Below are 17,071 nucleotides of genomic sequence, written 5' to 3' on the forward strand. Positions count from 1 at the left end.
TGTTAACTACTTCTTAAATCTGTCTCCTTCAAAATCTGCATAACAATCACCATGTATCACCTAATCCTATACCAACTGAAACTACATTTTCTTACATCCCAAATCCTTGATCCCTTATCATGAAGTGATATCCTAAGTAGTCCCGAGTTCAATACTATTGCAGAATATTAATAAATAAAATTATTCAAAATAATCTTTTTTTTTTAATATATGTTCAATATTTCAGGTTTACCATGGAAGAAAGAGGCTTTTTGTATGCTGGCCTGAAAACTTGTACACTACTATTAATGTTATTACTGATGTTTAAATGAATCACAAATTCCAAACTAATTTAAAAATAAACTTCTCTAACACAATTATGAAGTGGTTTGTGTGAATTGGGAAGTTCTGTTATTCAATATGCAACTGTTCATTCTAATTGACTAGTTCTCATAGGCCAAACATTTCACTTCATTACTAAAGAAACAGTCTATAATTAGTTGTTTGTATGAAAGCAAAGAGTACAATTCAAACAATTAGTTTTTAACTCAACTAACATTAAATGCTTCCTATGCAAAAAGCTCTCTATTAGAAGCCAGGCAACATAAAGATGAAAACCAGCAGGCCTTTTCTTCTAAGAGCTCCTAGTCTAAAAAAGGACATTATGTGGTTGGTTATAGTTGTTGTCCTTTGTTTTTGAAAAGGACCAAAATGACATCACTATGTTAAGAGTCAAGGTACAGTGCATCTGACTGTGGCTGATCAGACCAATAGGAGCTCAGAATGTTCTACCACAGGTCGGACATAAATAGTCTATATGAACATTTGGGATAACTTGTCTAATTTTGCACATTTTGCATTTCCTTTGGACTAATTCAATTCTGCTTTGCTTACAGAGCATAGCTCCCTTCTCTGATGAGGGCACGCCATGGTGGGCCAGTGTTTCCCATGTCATACAATCAATCAATTCTAAAATTTTTAAAAGAGACCCTGAGAACATTCTTGTATGGCTTTTTCTGACTACCTTGTGAGAGCTAGTTATGTCCGAGTTTTCCAAAAAATAATCTTTTTGGCAAGTGTACATTTGGCAATCAAACAATATAGTACGGCCAGTCCAATGGAGTTATGCTCTCTATATACCTGTACACATAATATGATTCTATAATATATATTTACATATATGTATGCTTGTTTATATACATACATGTAAACAATGTACATATATGTTTCCTCATACATAAAGAATACATGTGTCTATAAGCATCTATTAAATAGATATAAACTCTTATATGGGGATGGGGAACTAGTAGCTATGGCAATCAGGAGAAGTTGTGGTTGTGCTAAGTCTTTTGGGAAACTAGAGATTTTAAAAGATCTTTGAAACACTGTATTCTCATGATTCTCCTCTTAGCTCTCTTACTCCGGCTTTGTGAATTCCAGATCATTCTCCTTCTTTCCCCTTAAATGAAACATAAAATATCACAGATTCCAGTAAGAGCCAGACAAACTTAGAAGAAATCTGAGAAGGAAGATATCACTTTTATTTGGGGCAGAGGGAGATCCAAGTTGAAATTCCAAATGTGAGATTTCAATAGCAAAAGGAATGAAGAGAATAATTTATAATGAACATGGAAAAAATGCTACATATATCAAAGTACAGATATGGAAGAAGGAAGGATAAAAGAAGACTAGAGGACAGCTAAATTTCACAGGGAAAACAGAATATATGAAGTAGAATACTAAAGAAGATGAATTTATACATAAGTATAAAGATTTATTGGAAATCAATAAAGCAAGGCCCAGAATATTTTATTACATTACAAGATAACTAATAGATATAATTGTTAAGCTACTGTCTAAGAGAAGGAAACATTTATTAAACACCTACTATGTACCAGGCACTGTGCTAAAACTTGATTCTCACAATAACCCTTGAAATTTAAGCACTATCATTACCTCCATCTCAGTGGTTAAGGAAACTAGAGCAGAGGTCAATAACTTATTCAGGGTCAGATAGTTAAATATCTGAGGCCAGATTTCAATTTGGCCTGGTACTCTATTCACTGTCACCTAATTACTTCCATTATTGTGACCTAACTTATGTATTATCAGTAAAAATTTTTGGAAAACTAAAAAGTAATTGTTGATAAGGGCCAGATAAATGAAAATTAATATCAAAACAACCTCTCTCCCATCATTACATTTAAGTTTCCACTTTGTGATTTTTTGGTGTAATTTCCCAGATTTACAATTTTAATTGAGGTGAGACCAAAAATTTATCAGATTGTTACAATTATAATAGTTTTAATTCTTAAATATCAGGATAGGGATATTTAAAGTTTATTCATTTCATGTGAAGAACATATATGAGGTCAATGAAGACTCAGGAGCAGGAAAACCAAATTTTTAAATACTGATTTTTTGTTATTTTCAAAACTATGAATGCCATCTTAATCATTAAATTCAAAGAAAGATGATAAAGTAAAAATCACAGCTATTGACGTAGAATTGTTATTGGTTAAAATCTTTATTTAACCATCTATTCTTCCAATAATTTTGTGTCTAGTAACAGCAGTTCAAAAACAAATTTTTCTTTTTCTTTTCCAATGTGTCCTTTAGGAACATAAATAAAATTTTCAAATACAGATGTATTATTTTAAAAAGTCAGTAGTTACAGACAAAAAGGCAACTAATTCTAACTTCCTTTAAGCCAAAAAATCTATTCAACCTATTTTATTCAAGTAGTATTTCAAGTAGAAATACTATTTCCTTGCTCAACCAGTTGGTTGGGGATAACAACTTATTTTCTGGCCCACTTAATACTGATGGACCTGACAAGACTCTCTCCTTCAGTACTCAACTGCAAAACTATTGGATAGTTTCTAGACATCACTATATGAAAGATCATAATTCCCTCTCCACAAGTATTCCCTTTCATTGCCACTTTTACAAGCTGTAAGAAGAGTACACAGACATACTTCAGAAAATGAAGTGTGAAGAAAAGTACTCTAGGAACCACTGTTTAGACATCTTCAAAAATGAATAGGTCAAATGAACTCTGAGACTACGTGCCACTACAAGCAACATATTACTCATAAGTACATATGAAAAAAGGATTTAAGCAGATATAGGCCAGTTTGGCAAATCTCTTCCCACTCCACAAATACTAAGTTTGGTCCAAAGTGAACAATCACCTTAAAAATAACATCATTACCCCTCCCAAAAATCTTAAAAGCAAAGCTATCTGCCCTTCAAGGATAGTCAGTAGGGAATCAGTATTTGAAGATACTATGCCTATCTCTAGAGAGAGGTAGGATTTAAAAAAAACCATCATTCATTCAATTAAGACTCAACTCTATCATTCAAGCTCTCACCTTATCAGAATCAGAAAGTTCACTGTAAAGATTCTGGAAAGGTCCATCCTATCAATTATTAATATAGGTTAAACTAGTTATTATGAAGTAGTTGGGAACTGACACTTATTCTTTGTTTCTATTTCCAAAAGTTCATAATTCAGACCATGGATTCTATGAGATCTTAAAAATGTAAGAAAAAAGTTGCCCCTTCTCTTCATTCAGAGCAATGGTCAGAAATTTAAGAGCCCATTTCATCATAGGAACTGCTAGTGTCTAAAGGCTCATTATTCTTACAATACAGGCATAAAGAGACAATATTCTTCAGGAAACTATTCTTTAAAAAGTTGGATCCCTCAATATCTGCATGATGCCAATAAAAACTGCAACTGCTTCAAAGGAGGCTGATGAAAGGCAAACCTATCAAAACCAAACAACAATGCATTATAAAAGCTCTCCAACTGTTGAAACTTGAAAGTCAACAGCCTGAACAGAATTAAATTCAGGAGATACATACTACTAAAAGTGTTATAATTTCTTAAAAGGCCATAACCAATAACTGAGTTAAATTACGTAACCAAAGCACTGATCAATCCTTGTTGATCTGGACACATCTAATTAACCCAGAAAAATTTGGCCTATTGCCCTTAAAGCACTAGATTTGAAATCCTGGAGGCAGACCAAGACCCCTTCCTTTAAACGGGTCTTGAACTTTGGGGGTGGTTCTAATACCTGAAAGTTGGAAATGAAACATCAAATTTGATTTTCTAATTCAATCCTATTTCTGCTGGGTCAAGTTTGTGATTAAAAATGTATTCTCCAACATATATTCACAGCCCCCAGAGAGAACTACACTCTACTCTGCTCACCTTTAGGGCTTTTTCTGAGGCCTTCTGGGATGACTAGCATCAGACTTTTGAGAAGAACAGAGGAAGACTAGCCATTAGACAAGGCATTTCCCCCACGGATCTGAGTGCTTGAAGTGACATCCAGGATCAGGTCGATCCTGTATCCAGGAATCATGACCCTCCCTGAGGCACCAGTCATCATGAGACAGTCAGTGCACTTTGGCACTTCTTGAAACCACTCGACTGCTCCTTCAGCTGAAAGGAAAGAAAACATCAAAACCACAACAAACAAAACAAAGGGCAAAATCAGTGACTCAAACTGAGAAGACAAGTGGCGGGGGGAGGTGAGGGGGGGGGGGGGAATAAACCAAAAGAGCCTCCTCTAGACACAAATGTAGCTTGCTTTGATGCAATGACCAAAACTCCAACATCCTGCTGAAGCTGCTCAACAAGATATTTCTTACCCCCACCCCCAAAAAAAGTAGTCTAAAAAGTAAAACTGCTACTTCAAATCAGAAAAGAATGGAGTGAGAAAAATAGGAAGGAAAATAGCGAAACAAATAGCAAGAACCTAGAAAGCTAAACCATTTATACCAAGTACAATACTAGAAAAAGATTTCTAATGCTAAATGAAAAAAAAAAACCACACCATCAAATCACAACAGCAGGTCATAGTAGCATAGTGTTTATCCCAGAGGTCAAGAGATGTAAGGAAAGCCCAAGGCAGTTAGTGCTACAAAGAATGCTTATGAGAATATGTTCTTCCTGTTAGTAAAAATGGAATGTAATTCCATAATTTTTCAATGATAGATAAAAATATATATAATCTTAAGAAAAATTACTACCCAACCACCAAATCTTCATTATGAAATCAGTTACTAAGACTGTCACAGCCATTTTTTTTAATGCCCTGATAACTAGCTCTATTGCATTCCTAAACACTTTATACTAACCAACCTCAGATGAAATAGGACAAGATCTGTATCTTTAAAACTGCACAACCCATTTCCATTGATTTATATTAATATATGTATAAAATTAATGTCCTATTATTCTGATTTCAATTTTTTAAATTGTGACTAATAATTTAAAACAAATAATTTATTTTTTTCTATAAAGAGAAAAACTCCTCAAATACCCAAAAAAAAAAAAAAAAAATTCAGGATTTAATCCAACTGCTTCTTTAAAAAGATCTAATATGGCCAAAAGTAAATTTTCTATTATTTTAAAAAACTCTCATAAATATAAAATGTTCTAAGGTATTATGTTATCAAGATGAAATTAAATCTATTTGGGCTCCAGCTTTAGTTAGCCCAAGGTTCCTTATCAGATAGTCTCAGATAGAGAAAGCAAATAGTAATCTCTTATATTACCCTAATAATTTCCAAATTATTATTTTCCTTTCTGATTTCTAGAAATTTTTCAATACAATACAATTTACTTCACACTTCCCAAGAAAACTAGTGGTGTTAATGATAACCTAAGATTTCCTATTATGGATTATAAGTCTAAGAAACTGTTTCTTTATAAAATAAACACCTTTAATAAGTCCCTATAAAACAAGTACTCACCACTACCAGTTCATTCATTACAAGTGTGTTAAAATGCATTTAAGAAAGTATTACTTTCAAATATCATGTTTAGCCAAGAAGTTGTTGCAAGTATAGAATTACTATCCAGTAAGGATGTCAGGACATCATCTAGTCTTTTAAGTCAGGAACACCTAAAACCATATAGGACAGATGAGAATTTATCCTATTTTAAAACACTTCCTGAAAGAAAATTCCTCAATCTTACTTGATAATCCATTTTAGGATTTAACTATTTGCAAAGTCAGGATAGTTTTCATTTTATCTAAACTAAATTCTTACCAAACTTAGGGAAAAACATTTCTCTTATTATTCAAAGTCATTATCTTGGGAAATCAAATGTTCTTATATTTAATATCACTCATTTTCACTTTTTTTGGTGTTGTCTTTGATTTGTAATTATATTGTATACATTGTTTTCAGTCTGTGTGAAAGAAACTGTGGATGGAAAATGTGGAATATTTCTATATGAAATTTTCCTCATTTATCTCTCACATTTATTACTTATTGGTTCTGACAAGGTAATAAATGCAAGGTAAAGGTGCTTTTATCTTCTAAAAAGGAAATCTTAAGATTTATTTTCCTACAAAACCACAAAAATGCTTGATTAATTCAATTACTGCATTTCTAATTTCTTTGAGAAGACTAGCCAGTTATTCTATTCTATAAATATCATTTTCAAATATTTTTAAATATATCAATATTCTACTTCAAAATCTTTTTTCCCAAATGACTCAATAAAAAAAGTAAAATAATGGAGTGGCATTATGGGAAAATAAAGATATCCTAACAGAGAAACACTTTCCAAATAATTATAAGTTGTTGAGAATTTATCAAGAAATTATGTGTCACATAAAAACAAAGAAAACTATCTTTTTAAGTCATATATTTCAAAAATAAAAAAATATTTTCACAATATATTAATAGTAATGTGTCAACTTGTACTCCACCCCAAATGGGACAAATACAACCAAAAAATAAGCTGAATAAAAGTGGGTAGTCTGGGGACAGCTAGATGGCGCAGTGGATAGAATACCAGTCCTGAAGTCAAATTTGAACTCAGACACTCAACACTTCCAGACCCTGAGCAAGTCACTTAACCCCAATTGCCTGGGACTGGGGAGGGGGTGGATGGGTGGGGAGAGGTGGGTAGTCTGAATAGAGGAAGAAATTACCTGAACACAATAGACATTAATTAGCTAAACAAATACTGTTGAAAGGTTGAATGGATAAAGAATGAGAAGCGTGAGGCAGCTGGGTGATTCAGTGGATAGAACACCATTCCTGAAAGCCATGAGACACTCAAACCGTCCTGGCTGTGTGACCCTGGGCAAGTCACTTAACCCCAATTGCCTCGGGGGGAGGGATGGGGGAGGAGGGAAGGGTGGAGGGGAGAAAAAAAAAGAATGAATGTATGCTACAGGAACAGAATGGGGCTTTTCTCCCAGTTCCTTCTTAAACATTACTAGAAAGACAGGAAAGGGATGACAATGAAAATACAGAAAAGCAGAATGACATAGTGTAAGCCTTGTTTAATATATAGGATACCCCTTTCTAATACTTATCAGGTGAAATGATTTTTAGGGTACTTTCTATTTACCTCTTTAAAAACAGGCACAAACAAATAAGGTGCCTTCAATAATTTTAGTTAAGATTCATGCAAAAATGTTTTATTGGAGATATTACATGATGACATGATGGAATATGGACATGCTCTAGGCCAATTTTCGATTAGTGGTTAGTTACCCAATGAAATAAAACTATTCTCATAAAGTCAGAAAAAAAGAAATGAAGTGTTATGTCTAATTTTGGATTTTAAAAAAACAAGCAGAGTAATGCCAATATATAATCCCATCAGTACGGACCCTCAAGAGAGTATCTCATGAGATATTAAAGCAGTTTCCTGGAAATGCCTATATCCAGTGTGCCAAATACTGAGGATATAAACAAACTCCATAACAGACTTTGCCCTAAAAAAGCTCAAATTCCAATGTGGAGGTAATATGCAAGTAAATATCTACATACTAAGTGGCACAATGTATAGTATAGAGCTTGAAGTCAAGAAAACTCATCTTCCCAAGTTTAAATCTGGCCTCAGTTTGCCTTATCTGTAAAATGGACTGGGGAAGGAAATGACAATTTCAATATCTTTGTTAAGAAAACCCCAAATGGAGTCATGAAGAGTTGTACAGAACTGAAATAGAGTAGACAGTAGATACACGAAAGGCCTTGTGCAAATGGGGGCATTTGGGATGAGCCTTGAAGGAAGACAGGGAAACAAGAGTTAAAGAGAAGAAAATTCCAGGCATGGAGAACAGCGAGTAACAAAAAAAGAGAGATGCAAGATGGAGTATCCAAGATGGTGAGAACTGGAAAAGCACCAGTGCAGACTGCTGAACTTATATAGCCACTAAAGGGATGAAGAGGTCAAAAGGGGAAGGGCTTTCCATGTCAGAAGAGGGGTTTTACACATGACTGTGCCAGTCACGGGAGTCTCAGTCCTTCGGGGACCTGGGAGGTAGTCTGATAGTAGGGAGACCAGGAGGAGAGGTAATGAGGGCCTGAGCTCAGCTGGTGTCTGGCTGAGTGGGAAGGAAGTCAGGCAGGAGAGACATTGTAAGAACTAGCTCAGAGAAGTTAGGGGACTGCGTATGGCTGTAAAATTAGGTAGGAGCAGAAATTAGTAACTTCAGAAAATGAGAATAAAGACATCAGTAACACCAATAATGACATCTGATATTTGTAGCTACAGAAATCATAAAAATGCAGAGTATAATCACAAATTTCTAACAGTTCCGTTTTTTCAGAATTAAAGCAAAGATCCCAATAACTTCAAAATGGCCTGGGGAAATCAGTCTCAATAACATAAAATTCTAAAGGATCTTAATCTATATCCTTTCTTTCACTAAAACTCTCAAGAGCAACCAACCTGTCCATAATTATAAGATATAAGACACCAATTTAGATCAATAAAGACATTTTATATAAAGCTGTATCACAAGTAAACATCCTCTATATAGAGCACCAAGCCCTGCAAGAAAGTTAGAAAATGTTGGAAGTCTTGACCTAGTTTCCCCATTGTCCTATTTAGTTATTCTGCCTCAGGTTATAACCTTTCCCACTTAAATGGTTGATGAGATAAGGTTTTACATCTTTAGGTTATAGACATTCCTTCTTAATGTTTGACAGGATAAAAATTTAGATGTCATTAGAGTATCAGTAACCTCCCTCCATTGTATCATCCTAGGGGCCTCCCCCACCATTAGGTTATCCCCACCTACGTACCTTCCCCATTATGTCATTGTTCTTGTTATCCTATAAAAAAGCTTGCTGTCCCAATACTCAGGGCTGGACTCTGAAATGATAGTCTTGTCCAGCCCAGGGACCAACCATGGATCCATTGGTCCCAGTATTTCTCTACATTTAATAAACTATTGAATTGGTCTCTAATCTCTGTCTTGCTCAGTTTCTTCGGGATTACAAAACAGATTTTGATAAAAGAGCTTTGAGGCCAAAAACACTGGCTTGCCTGATGGACCTACGAATTATTTACTGGGAAAATAAATGAGAATCTATAGTCTTTATTTAATGTCAACAGCAAGCACAATACAAACTTCATCAGAAAATTTTGGTATCCAAAGTAATCCTAACATTAATGAAAATATATATATATATTTATATATATATATATAGAGAGAGAGAGAGAGAGAGAGAGAGAGAGAGAGAGAGAATGAATTGAACCTATATCTCTGCATTTCAGAAATAAACCATTATAGCCATCAAGATAAGGAAAAACATTGTTAATATCAACTGACATGCCTATCATAGAATTTTACCACTCTGTGCTAATGAAAATAGTCTGAAAGAATTTGTGGACTGAGTACTGAACAATACCATCAACTACACCCTCCCAGATGCATGCTATAGTTGAGTATTTTGGCTATAAAGCAGTACTGCAGCAATCAATTAGACAAAAGGACTTGCTATCAGTAGAACAGGTAATGAAAAGTTTTGTTGGCCCGCAAGAGAGTTCATCAAAATCTTAGTTGACTACCGTTTTATAATTTGACTGGTGATGTGAGAGTTTTGCAAGTTATACTAATACTCCATGCCAAGATTGAAAATGCAAAATATAAGTTTTACAAGATTCTGTCTGAAAATGTGCAAAACCTATAGTTACAATGCTAGGAAATTATTTTAGCAGATTTTGTATGTCACCAAAAGATCTTAACTAATTATACATAAATTGCTGTACTAATGTTCTAGAGAAATATACTCACAACACACCAGCATCAAATGAAAACAAATAAAAAATAGATTAAACAAAACAACCATATACATCCCAAATTCTTAATCTAGGACACAAAATAAGCTCTCACTTAGCTATGTCACTTTTGCAACAACTTTGTTCAATGATTTTATCGGTTAATATAAAAAATATGCCTTTTTACAAACAAATATGGATCTCATGTGGTCCATTATTCAAGTTGAGTATGTTATTTACAAAGACAATAAAGAAAGTTGTCTTTTTTCTTTAATCAGAGACTTACTGTTTTTTAGTGAATAATTTAAAACTAATTCATTTAGATCTCTTGCATGTTTAGATTGGCAAACAATACTATATTACTAAACTTCAATTCAAAGTAAAAAATAAATTATGGAGAATTAACTAGCAGTTACAACAGTCAGCTATAATTTTGTTTTCGGGTAATAAGCATTCCTCTCAAATCACACAAATGAACTATTAAAGTCTTTCATAAAACAGTTCACTTGCTACAAAGCACACAATTCACTTTATTATACAAGTTGTCTTGTATAACATCTACATAAAGAATCAACACTTTTCCTTAATTTCTGAAATAAAGGGATCAATTGGCTTTTATAAAAGCACTATATAGGGGCAGCTAGTTGATGTAGTGGGTACCACCAGCCCTAAAGTCAGGAGGATTTGAGTTCAAATCTGGCCTCAGACACTTAACTCTTCCTACTGTGTGACCCTGGGCAAGTCACTTAATCCCAATTGCCTCAGCAAAACACACACACACACACACACACACACACACAAAATACCTTCCTCTGAGCTTTTAATTTAAGGTCATCCTTCCTCCAGATGCCCTGTCTTTAAGATAAACAAAAGCAGTGCCTCAGATAAATGGAGACTGTAAATTTAAAGTTTAGGAATACAAAGTGTGCCTTAAAGGTTAGTGACCACAACACTAATTTGTCTAGGATCAATCTATTTATTATTGACTGAGCACTGTTATGAATCCAGCACTCACACTCTGCTAGGTACTATGAAAAACAAGTCATGTTTAACTAAAAACAGTGTGGTGCAGATTCTAAAAGTATGATGGTTGGTAGAGTCTATGGGAAGAACACTAGCTTTTTTTTTTTTTTTTTTTTTTTAAACTTGATTTTCTAACTAAGAAGACTGAATTTGAGTTCAGAAGTACCACATTCATATCTCAGTTCTACCACACAACAATGAGACTCTGGGCATGTAATGTAACCCTGATGAGGTTTCAGTGTTAAAATGAGTATAATTAAATTTAACTATCTGGATAATAGGATTATTTTAAGAATCAAATAAGGTAACATAAATAATGCATATTTTAAAACTTAAAATGTCATGTTAATTATTTCTTTTTGTTACTATTGATCATCTTCAGATGAAACTACCTAAAGATGTGTAAAATTTATATAGGAGAGGTGATTACTCTAGACCTGGGGCATAGCATACACAAAAGTGTAAGGTAAAGATTTATATGACATACTTTGGACACAGTAAAGGTACTCTGAGAGCAGATGAGTTGGGAAGGAGGAGGCAATATAGTTAGGATATGGTAAGATTATGGAAGTCCTTGAAGAAGATGTTTAGATTCAAGCTGGCATACAAAGGAGAAATACCCTAAGTTCCCGAACAAAGCACTGGCATGTGATTCAGGAGAATGATTCTGAAGTAGGATGCTGGTTCCTTGGAGACAAAGAGAGGAACCAGCAAATTATTCATTGAAGAAAGTAGTAGTATCATGAACAGATAGAAAATAACAAATATGAAAAATGAGACAAAAGAAAAATCAATCCAATGTACTGTAGCCAGTTAGTTAGTAGTTCAGTTATAAGAGGTTTCAGTGAATTCTTGTCTTTCCAGAAAACATTCAATATCACTTGTAATATACATCTATCTCTCTTTTGATTTTCAAATAGCTTCCTTTTAAAATGTGATCTGAAAAAACTCCAGTTTTTCCTCTTTCATTACTCATCTAGAAATAATCAAGAAATAAATAATAGTTTTTTAGTATATTTAAGTAAACTACATAAAGTAAAAAAGTTCAAAGGGAACTTCAGCTACCTTAAGAGTTCTCTGGTCAACAGAGGTGAATAAGCTCTTCTTCTAATCAAAATTCTTCACACTGAATCTATTGTATCAGCTCCACAGGTTCCATAGTTTGTAACACACACACACAATGACCACAATATCAACAAAGTTGTAAGATCCAGTGAAGCTTCCCCAAAATAGAACCTCAATATCGATAAAGGGGAAAAAAACAAAAAACCACACCCAAATACTTCTATCAAAGCATAGCATAACAATAGAAATCTGGCATGATAACCAGGTAAATCCTATTAAAAGAAAATACCAATTTTCTGATCTTGAGTTTCCAAAATCCCTCAGTTCAGTGTTAGTAATAATGTATTATTCATCTTCATCATCAAATTTATGAAACATCATTAATGAAGTCTACCTTAAGTAAAGCAAAAACATCAAATTTCTCTTAGCAGTCATTAAATTACAGAAAAGGAAAGAATAACTGAAATATTAACTATGAAACAAGTTTTTGTGTCATGGCATTTTTCAAACTAAGTGTGACCTACCAAACCCATGTTAGTATTTTAACAAATAACATCTGTAAAGTTTTAATTTTTACATTTGTCACATCATTACACTAGCAAAAATATGGCTCCTTCTACTAGGATCCACTATACTTAAATATCTCAATGTTACATACTTATCAGTGATCACTTCTTGATTTTTTTGTTATTTTGGTAAATATCTCCTAATTGAAAGGAAAAATAAAATCCATGTTGCCCTGAATAACTCAGAAAAGTTCTAATATTTTAATATAGCCACAGAACATCCTTATACTCAGTATATTAGATATTACCTGGAAAAAAGGTGATGAAAAGGTAACAAGAGTCAATTATATCAAGCAACAAAAAACCATAACAGCCTCTTATAGCCAGATTAACAGAATTAAGAACAAACTGTATTTATATAAAAGAGTTCAGAAACAGCAAATTTATTCTCCCACACAAGTATAACATGAAACACACAGCAGTATATAACTCATCATATAATATTAACAAAGGGCACCTTCCCTGCCTTTCTCCCAGGGGAATGGCTCTCAAACTTGAAAGTCAACAATTAGGACTCCTCCCCAATATTTCTTCCAGGGATATAATAGAAGATATCTTCAGGTCAGTCACAAATCAAAATATTGTGCAATATATAAATATATGAGCAAAGAGCTAGAGAGGACCAAAAGACAAAACAACTCAAAATAGACAGTGATTTGTCAAATAAAACCTAATCATATGCCCAAAAGTAATTTTTAATGAACGGCAAAAAACACATATACCCATATACATATATGTAGAAACAAATACACATATACATACATGTATGTGCATATATGTGCATATCTACTTACATACACATGTATAATTATACAGTGAAAGGACTCCCCACTAGAAGTTAAAAGTAGAAAACAAAACAATTTTTCAATGTGAAGGTCAACCAAACAAGGTCAAAAAACAAAATCAGGTAAGAACTATTAATTTATTAAAACCAAGGAATAATGTTTAAAGAGTACTCATCACACCAAACCTATCTTCTATTTTCTGGTTATTTTATGCTTCATCAAATTTCCCAAAGAAGGTCCAATATAGAGAAAAAGAAGCAAAACTTAACTCAAAACAACTGGCTACTTATTAACAGATATCAGAAAAGATTAGGTAGAAAAAAGTTTAAAATATATAAGTAAAATGTGTTATCTATAAATAAAATTGACATAAGTAATTAGCTTATGTGAATTCTTGCTTTGTAAGTCAAAATTTTAGCTAAGGAGCATTTTTAAACTAATATGCTATAAGGAAAAAAGGACATCTTAATTCTGAATTATGATCTAAACAAAATTTTAACTTTGTTTTAAACAACTATGGCCTCAGGTTCCGTACTTACTGTAGATTGGTAAATTCAGAAGAAAAAAATTTTAGCAAACGTTTCTAATAAATCAATACCATATTTCCATAGGCTATGGTAATTTCATTAGTTAATAACATGTGAATATGAAGCTGGACATCTAACATTATTATGAATATGAAACTAGATACCTAAGAGTATTGAATATGCTTAAAATACCTGATATTTCTTTTCTTATTCAAACCTTCAGACACTAAATGATGTGAAGGTTCTCAAGTAAATGCAATATATAATTTAAAAGCTTATAGTTAAAAAAATTTTTTAGCTAACTTATTTCACAAAAATGTATGCAATTTATTTTTGGAAGTTAAAAGGAAATCCAAGTATAAATATTTTATGCCAAGAAGAGATTCAAAACACTCACCCTACTACTAAACTACATACAGCCAACTTTCAATTTTTCATCCTAATGGAGATAAGAAGACATGAGGCCACTAACTGTTTATACTACATTTGGTCTTAGAAAGTGTGTGTGTGTGTGTGTGTGTGTGTGTGTACAATTCAATAGAAGATAACCAAGAATTGATTGAATACAAAAATTGTATTTTTTTAAGAACTGCTTCTTAATGCCAAAGTAAACAAACCTTACCTCCTCCTGGACTCCACTAGTAGTAGTCAACTTGCTCCCATCAGTAATTGTTATAATTATTGCTGGCTCCAGGAAGAAAGGGTTTCTTCCCTAAGGGAGTAAAAAAAAAAAAAAAATTATCCATTATTATGTACAGTAAATTTTAAATAAATCAGGCTTAAAATCAAATATTTAAAAAGGTTTCCCCTCCCAAATATTATCAATTAATTTTTACTAGGAAGATATATAGGAAGACTAGACAAGACACTATATAGCTAAGCCATAAAAGTAATCATTTCCATATTCAAAAATGGGAAAGAGGGGAAAAAAATAATAGTTATAGTAGCTAGCACTTTGCAGTGTTTTTCAGGTTTGCAAAGTGCTTTACAAAGATCATTTTATTTTATCCCAATCATCCTGGAAAAAAAGTGTTAATTGTCTTTATTTTATGGATGAGGAAACAGACACTAATTAAGCAATTTGCCTAGTTGCCTTTATTTTTTTTTCTTATTATTTTATTTTTCCTATATATGTAAGGAGCTTGCAACATTCATTTTTCTAAGATTTTGAGTCCCAAATTTGTGCTCCCTCCCTTATTTTGTTACCTCTCTCCCTGCCCAAGATGGCAAGCATTCTGATACTTTAAACATATTTTCATATTTGTCATGAGAAAATCCTAACAAAAGGGAAAGAAAAAACAAACAAGCAAGCAAAAAATGATAATAGTATGCTTCAATACATATTTAGTCTCCATAGTTCTCTCTGGATGCTGACAGCATTTTCTATCTCAACTCTTGTGATAGAAATCGGAATTGCCTTAAATCATTGCATTGTTGAGAAAAGGCAAGTCTATCACATTACCTTCTTGTTGCTGTATATAATATTCTCTCAGTTCTGCTTATTTCACTTAGCCTCAGTTCATTTAAGTCTCTCCAGGCTTCTCTATCATCCTGCTGATCATTTCTTACAGAACAATATTCCATAACATTCACATACTATAATTTATTCAGCCATTCTCCAATTGATGGGCATCTACTCAAATTTCCAGTTTCTTGCCACTACAAAAAGGGCTGCCACAAACATTTTTGCACATGTGGGTCCCTTCTTCGCTCTTTTATGATCTCTTTGATTGAGAGTAGTGTCTCTACTAAAGCCATTAAGTGGCTTTAATTTTTTCAACTGAAAAATTTTTGTTCATTTCTTTTGACCATTTACCAATTGGGGAATGCCTTAGATTCTTATAAATTTGACTCAGTTCTCTGTATTTTAAAAATGAGATTTTTATCAAAAACCCTGCATATAAAAATTGTTTCCCAGTTTTCTGTTTCCCTTCTAATCTTGCTGCTTCTATTTATTCAAAAATACAAGTTGCCCCCCCCAAAAAAAAAATTAACAAATGAGCATTAAATAGAAAAGAAGGCTTAGATGCACTTCAGCTTCTCATACAAGTCTCTCACCATTAAGAAAAAAATACACTGTGGATGCTAAAGACCAAAGTAAATGAAAGTAAGTCAATCACAATTCTTCTGTTAATTTTGTTCAGTACTTTTTAATGTTAAAAAACATCATCTAACACACACACTCTCCCTATTCACATAAATTCAACCCTCCTTGGAGCAAGGTCTGTGTTCAAGTTCCTCCCCTAATATTACAGGGTAAACCTGGGATACTCTAGGAAATTGTGAAATTATATTGTACCAGTTACTCATCTGAATTGGTAGAAAAAAGAGTTTTCATTCTCTCACAGGTCAACCGGAGGATCTTACTATGTACAAGGAGCTCTACTGGAGCTATGGGAAATATATGAAGTAAAACAGTTATTGGCTGGACTGAACTCAGCACTTCTTATCTGAGAGATCATCCTATCAACGTTTACTAAACACCTAAAGTGCCAGTTACTAACTATGAAAGACCAAGTAGAAAGATAAAAATGACCAAATCACTGCCCTCAGAGATATTACATTCTTTCAGGAAAAGCATTACATAAGTGAATACTAAATAAACACAAGGTAAATGGGAAGTAGTGAGGAGAAATACACTGGCAGTTACTGAGTAGGGAGAAGAGTTTCAAGAACATAGATACGATTATAAATACAAGGTAAAGAGTGAAAATGCAACAAAAGTAGTACAAAATGTTTGCAAATATTTTATTTTTATATTTTGTATAATTTATATTTTAAAGAAAGCAAAAAGTATTTCTGGCTGAATAACTTTAATGATATAGTGTTTGACAAACCCAAAGACCCCAGTTTCTGGAATAAGAATGCATTATTTGACAAAAATTGCTGGGAAAATTGGAAATCAGTATGGCAGAAACTAGGCATTGACCCACACTTAACACCGTACACCAAGATAAGGTCAAAATGGGTTCATGACCTAGGCATAAAGAATGAGATGATAAATAAATTGGAAGAGCATAGGATAGTTTACCTCGCAGACCTGTGGAAGAGGGAGGAATTTATGACCAAAGA

General features: G+C 33.2%; 1 protein-coding gene across 3 annotated transcripts in view; it reads right to left on the reverse strand.

The window, feature by feature from the left end:
• The window catches only part of INTS6 (integrator complex subunit 6), a 106,977-nt gene that overhangs the window by 64,701 nt on the left and 25,205 nt on the right, over nt 1–17,071 (reverse strand). For all 3 annotated transcript variants that reach the window (XR_007952183.1, XR_007952184.1, XM_051987375.1), the window contains exon 4: nt 14,622–14,711. Coding sequence is in view for 1 of the 3 variants with exons in the window: in XM_051987375.1 (XP_051843335.1) it covers nt 14,622–14,711 (90 nt within the window). In the remaining 2 variants the exon portion in view is untranslated. The remainder of the gene's footprint in view (nt 1–14,621; nt 14,712–17,071) is intronic.

Source organism: Antechinus flavipes, chromosome 3 (assembly GCF_016432865.1).
Source record: "Antechinus flavipes isolate AdamAnt ecotype Samford, QLD, Australia chromosome 3, AdamAnt_v2, whole genome shotgun sequence".
In the NCBI taxonomy this organism is placed as follows: domain Eukaryota; kingdom Metazoa; phylum Chordata; class Mammalia; order Dasyuromorphia; family Dasyuridae; genus Antechinus; species Antechinus flavipes.